Source organism: Camponotus vicinus, unplaced genomic scaffold (genome assembly GCF_025532165.1).
Source record: "Camponotus vicinus isolate PSW18456_S1 unplaced genomic scaffold, iyCamVici1.0 SCAF_14, whole genome shotgun sequence".
Taxonomy (NCBI): domain Eukaryota; kingdom Metazoa; phylum Arthropoda; class Insecta; order Hymenoptera; family Formicidae; genus Camponotus; species Camponotus vicinus.
This window is the reverse complement of record NW_028141950.1, coordinates 12,961,940-12,967,939: the sequence shown is the minus strand read 5'-3', so window position 1 is coordinate 12,967,939 and position 6,000 is coordinate 12,961,940. Positions and strand designations below refer to the sequence as shown.

General features: G+C 52.0%; 1 protein-coding gene across 1 annotated transcript; it reads left to right on the top strand.

Moving 5' to 3' along the window:
- Positions 1 to 4,567: 4,567 nt before the first annotated feature.
- LOC145964911 (uncharacterized) lies at positions 4,568 to 5,182 on the top strand. The gene has a single exon (XM_083088065.1). It carries the CDS (start codon positions 4,568 to 4,570, stop codon positions 5,180 to 5,182), a length of 615 nt encoding a protein of 204 aa, XP_082944191.1.
- Positions 5,183 to 6,000: the final 818 nt, after the last annotated feature.

Genomic DNA, 6,000 nt, shown 5'->3' with positions numbered 1-6,000 from the left:
TGTCAGGATGTTCCGACGGGGAATCTGGAGGGAAGTCGGGGGAATCTCCTTCAAGGTCGGGAAGATCTCTCGCGAAATCTCCTAGAGCCTCGTCGAATTCTGAAAACTCTGAGGAGGTGGAAGGGGAAGGAGGGTCTGAATCAAGGGTGATAACATATACAGGGTGACCCATTTTAACTTAGGCAGCCAAATAACTCGAAAAATAAGCAAGATAGAGAAAAATGTTTTAGACAAAAGTTGTATGGTTTCGAGGGGGCCATAAGATGGTATCATTGGTTTGACCTTGAAGAGTCATTTGAAGGTCACGTGAAGGTCACTTCAATTTTTTTAAATGGAATACCCTATATATTTTTGTACATTCTTGTAGCTTATTTCGAGAGCTTTCCAAAACACTATAATTAAGTACCTTTCCGTTAAGTACTTTTTGAGTTATGATGCTTGAAATAATTTCTTAATTTTACATAAACCGTAAAATATCTTGTAAAATATTCATTTTTCGATTATCTTACCTTAATACTTTTATGTACAAAATAATGAGAGGAATCAATTGGTGTAAAGAAAACACATAGTTGTTTTTAAGAAAAAATATGTAATTTGCAATTAACAATTCCATATTTTTTCTTAAAAACAACTATGTGTTTTCTTTACACCAATTGATTCCTCTCATTATTTTGTACATAAAAGTATTAAGGTAAGATAATCGAAAAATGAATATTTTACAAGATATTTTACGGTTTATGTAAAATTAAGAAATTATTTCAAGCATCATAACTCAAAAAGTACTTAACGGAAAGGTACTTAATTATAGTGTTTTGGAAAGCTCTCGAAATAAGCTACAAGAATGTACAAAAATATATAGGGTATTCCATTTAAAAAAATTGAAGTGACCTTCACGTGACCTTCAAATGACTCTTCAAGGTCAAACCAATGATACCATCTTATGGCCCCCTCGAAACCATACAACTTTTGTCTAAAACATTTTTCTCTATCTTGCTTATTTTTCGAGTTATTTGGCTGCCTAAGTTAAAATGGGTCACCCTGTATAGGGGAAGGAGAGGGAGATTCTAAGGAGGGTGCGGGAGAAGGCGAAGGAGAGGGTTCGAAAACAAGGGTAAAGGGCGTAGTTGGGGAAGGAGAAAGTTCTGGTGGGGTCGGCGTAGGAGATCTGGGGGCTGAAGCAGACGACGGCGCGGGGCCCGGAACAGGTGTACCGGGGGAGGTCGAGGAATGCCCTGGGGACGAGATTGGAGAATAATTCGGGATAAGGGGTGAGGAAGAGGGGTTAGGAGGGTGTGTGCTAGTGTCGAGTTTGTTACTGCTAACGGCCGCGTCAGAATTAATATTATTTAAGGTATCGCCATTAGTGGGTTTGGGTAACGATTGAGCCTGTCTCTCTCTCGACCGTCTGTTCAGCCGATTCCGCCACCGCAACGCTGCCCGCCATTTACCGGAGCGAGGCACTAATAATAATTTGACGCTGAATATCTTACAGACTTGATGTTAGACTAGCTATTATTAATTCTATTACTGTTGTCATTGGGAAAAGATGGGTAAGACTTAGGCAAAATAATAACCCGTTCCGAAAGATTTTATTCTTAAGTTTAAATTGATCGTACTAATAAAGAGATAGTTAAGTAATAAATAGAAGGGAAATGAATTGAATTAACATGACTCGGAAGTGGTTTCAAATAAAGATTTGAAATTTAGGAGAAATTCGGATTAGGAATTGTTCGCGAATCGCCTTGCGGAGATTCCCGGTGAACGAGGGATTGTTCGCGAATCGCCTTGCGGAGATTCCCGGCGAACGAGGGATTGTTCGCGAATCGCCTTGCGGAGATTCCCGACGAACGAGGAATTGTTCGCGAATCGCCTTGCGGAGATTCCCGGCGAACGAGGAATTGTTCGCGAATCGCCTTGCGGAGATTCCCGGCGAACGAGGAATTGTTCGCGAATCGCCTTGCGGAGATTCCCGGCGAACGAGGAATTGTTCGCGAATCGCTTTGCGGAGATTCCCGGCGAACGAGGGATTGTTCGTGAATTGCCTTGCGGAGATTCTCGGCGAACGAGGAATTGTTCGCGAATCGCCTTGCGGAGATTCCCGGCGAACGAGGGATTGTTCGCGAATCGCCTTGCGGAGATTCCCGACGAACGAGGAATTGTTCGCGAATCGCCTTGCGGAGATTCCCGGTGAACGAGGGATTGTTCGCGAATCGCCTTGCGGAGATTCCCGGCGAACGAGGGATTGTTCGCGAATCGCCTTGCGGAGATTCCCGACGAACGAGGAATTGTTCGCGAATCGCCTTGCGGAGATTCCCGGCGAACGAGGAATTGTTCGCGAATCGCCTTGCGGAGATTCCCGGCGAACGAGGAATTGTTCGCGAATCGCCTTGCGGAGATTCCCGGCGAACGAGGAATTGTTCGCGAATCGCTTTGCGGAGATTCCCGGCGAACGAGGGATTGTTCGTGAATTGCCTTGCGGAGATTCCCGGCGAACGAGGAATTGTTCGCGAATCGCCTTGCGGAGATTCCCGGCGAACGAGGAATTGTTCGCGAATCGCCTTGCGGAGATTCCCGGCGAACGTGGAATTATGATGGGTGAATTAGAAAGGGGAGTGGGACAAGGAAAAATAAAATGATTATCGAATTATTGAAAAACTTATTTTCTCAAAGCTGGATGTCGAATATTTCTTTCATTTATCTATCGGTCTAGGATCATTCCCAATGACAATCAGTTACAAAGTTAACACGAGAGGGGGAAGACAATAAAATTAAATTAGACTTACTAATTATAGTGAGCGTTGAAAAGTGGTGAGAAGAATTTGGTCTGGCCGGAGGTGGAACCGCAGGTGGGTGGTTGCTGGAATGCTCGCTTGGTCCAACGTGTTCACCTCACTCACTTCACTTACTTATTGAAAATGATTCGTGCAATTTAGCAGAGAGAGTGGATTCACTGATAGATACTGAACTTCGAAATTTAGAAAAAATACTCTGTACTGCACTGAAGAGTTGGCTTAATATTTTCTAAAGATGAACTGAGTGTCCGCGCCTTCGGCTCTCGAGTTTTAAGGTTTTTACTCCTTCTCCCTTCTGGATGGTGGGGAATCTTTTTAGGCGAAGAAAATAATTTCTATTACTCCCTTCCTAAGATCAAGGAGCTTGATTTTTAGGAGGAGAGGGGTCTCTTAAGATTTTAATTGGTTAAGCCCTTTGGCTCCAGACTTAGCTCCATCCAGTAGAGAGTGGGAGTGAGCTGATTATCTTATCGCTTGATGATTTGGCGATTCGGAGAACGCTTGAGGGTGGCCTGTCGAACGAGCGCACGTGCACTATCAATTTCGGAAGGTTTGTCTTACGTTTATTATTTGTCACTCTCCTGAGGACCAGGATCTTTGTTTTAATAATCCCTGAGATAGAGCGGTTTCAAGAGTAAACTATACGAGCCTGCTGGATGAGGCGGGCAAGATCTTCGAAAGGATCCTTGCCACTCGCCTCGTCCAGCACCTGTTCCGGGAGGGCGACCTCCATGAGGAACAATACGCGAGGGAAGATCGACCGTGGACGCCATTAAGCGCGTCAGGTCCCTCGCGGAGGCTGCGACGGCGGAGGGCAGGGTGTGTTGCGATATCACTCGATATCAAAAACGCATTCAACACGCTGCCCTGGGACCGTGTGGGGGACGCGCTGCGAGAGCGCAGAGTCCCCCACTACCTCATGGGGGTCATTCAAGACTACTTCCGGGACAGGAATCTCGAGTACGTCGGTCGAGACGGCGACTGGCACGAGAGGGGTATCCATTGCGGGGTCCCGCAGGGGTCCGTTTTAGGACCCCTACTCTGGGACCTCGCATATGACAGGGTTCTCTGTCTGCCTCTCCCCACCGGCTGCCACGCGATCTGCTATGCAGACGACACTCTCGTGGTAGCCGTTGGGGACAGCTGGGGGAGCGCAGTGGCCAGGGCCGAAACAGCCGTGGCACGCGTAGTGGGCGAGATCTTTGGTGTGGGTCTCCAGGTGGCGGTGCAGAAAACGGAGGCTCTGTTCTTCTACAGCAGGGCCTCCGGGGCACCGCCGCCGACCCGTATCAGGATCGGTGGCGCCTCCATCCTGGTGGGAGACCGATTGAAATATCTCGGTCTCCTGCTGGACGGAATGTGGACATTTGGGCATCATTTTAATGCCCTTTCCCCCAGGGTGGAGAGAGTCGCGGCAGCGTTAGCCCGACTCCTCCCGAACCTTGGGGGTCCGGATGGTCGGGTGCGCCGGATGTACGTGGCCACTGTAAACTCAGTGGCTTTGTACGGCGCACCCGTCTGGGCGGCGGATCTGGCGGCCAGGCGACAGGCGAAGGATTCGCCGCATGCAAAGGTGCCTGGCCGCCAGGGTGATTAGGGCCTATAGGACGGTGTCGCATGCCGCGGCCATCGTCCTGGCGGGATGGCCCCCCCTGGAGTTTCTCGCTGCTATGTATACCGAAGTATACCGGCGGGAGCGAGAGATTCTAGGGGTCACCGGACGGAAACCGCTGCCCAGAGCGAGAAGGATCATCCGGATCCACGCTCGGCGGTTCATGCTGAAGAGGTGGTGCGACCACCTCTCCGACCCGCGCACCGCGGGCAAGAGGACCGTCGAGGCCGTCCAGCCCTGTCTCGCCGAATGGGTGGACAGGGCGCAGGGGGAGGTGTCATTCCGGATGACGCAGATCTTGACGGGGCATGGTTGCTTCGGCAAGTATCTGCGTCAAATAAACCGGGAGCCTACTACGGCGTGTCACCACTGCCCCGTCCTGTGCGACACGGCGCAGCACACCCTCGAATTTTGTGAGGCGTGGTGCGAGCAGCGCCGTGCGCTCAGGGCGGTGGCGGGGCAGGACCTCTCGCTGCCGGTCTTAGTCTCTAGGATGGCCGGCAGCGAGGAGGTGTGGAGAGCGGTCGCCGCCTTCTGCGAGGTGGTGCTGCAGAAGGAGACGGCGGAGCGCATCCGCCGTCAGGAAATAGCAGCACCACCAGCACCAGCGGGTGTGGCGGCGGCCGCTGCGGACAGCAGCGACGAGGAGTGGGAGCCCGAGGACGACGGGGGGGATGAATCAACACCCCCTCCGTCCCCTCCGGCTCCCACCGTGAGAAGGAGCCGAAGGCTCGCGTTAGCTCGGGGGGGCATCTTCCCCCCGACGCAGGGGAGCTGAGACGGGGGGGGAGGCGACGTAACGCCTCCCCCGTAGTCTCCTCCCCCACGCGAGCGTAAGAAGCACCAGAACGGGATGGCGAGGAGGCGGGAGGAGGAGGATTAATTCTCTTTCTCCCCCTCCTCACGACGTCATGTGTTCGGCGTCGGGCGGGGGGAGGGAGCTAAAGCTCCCTCCAGCCCTATGATAGGGCGGTGCTAGCAGGTATGGGGGGGACCGAGAATCCCCCCCGGAACGCACGGGAGATGCCAGCAGGCGCCTCCCAGTGCGATTCCCTCCGGACTCGGTCGTCGAGGGCGGGGGCCCGAGACGACCAGGCGGGTCTGCGAGGAAGGTGGGCGGATGGCATGGCCCCATCTGCCCACGGTTAGGAAGGAGGGGGAGGGCTTTGCCCTCCCCCGGGATGGAGGCCCGGCGGTCAGCACTGCAGGACCGCTGGACCCTAAGCGCGGAGGGGATATACAGCCGGGGACGCCGATGTATTACATCAGCGAGTCCCGGGTCCCCGCCTGCCCCTCCAGACGCGCGGAAGGCCATCCCTGGGATTTTAGCGGGTAGCCCGGCGGCTTTGCCGCCGGGAGTCCCGCATAACCCCCGTCCCTCCTCCGAGGGCGGGGGTATGCATAAAGCATTTCCCCAGGGTCATCAAAAAAAAAAAAAAGAGTAAACTATACGAATGAATACGGCTGTTGGAATTTCTTATAATAATTTCGCGTCTCTTAATTCGAGGGTTTATCTCCGTTAGCGCTATCTCGACTGGCCATTCTCTGAATTAGATCTGTTAAAGTTTAATGGCGATACCCGCGGGTTAGGTTGCG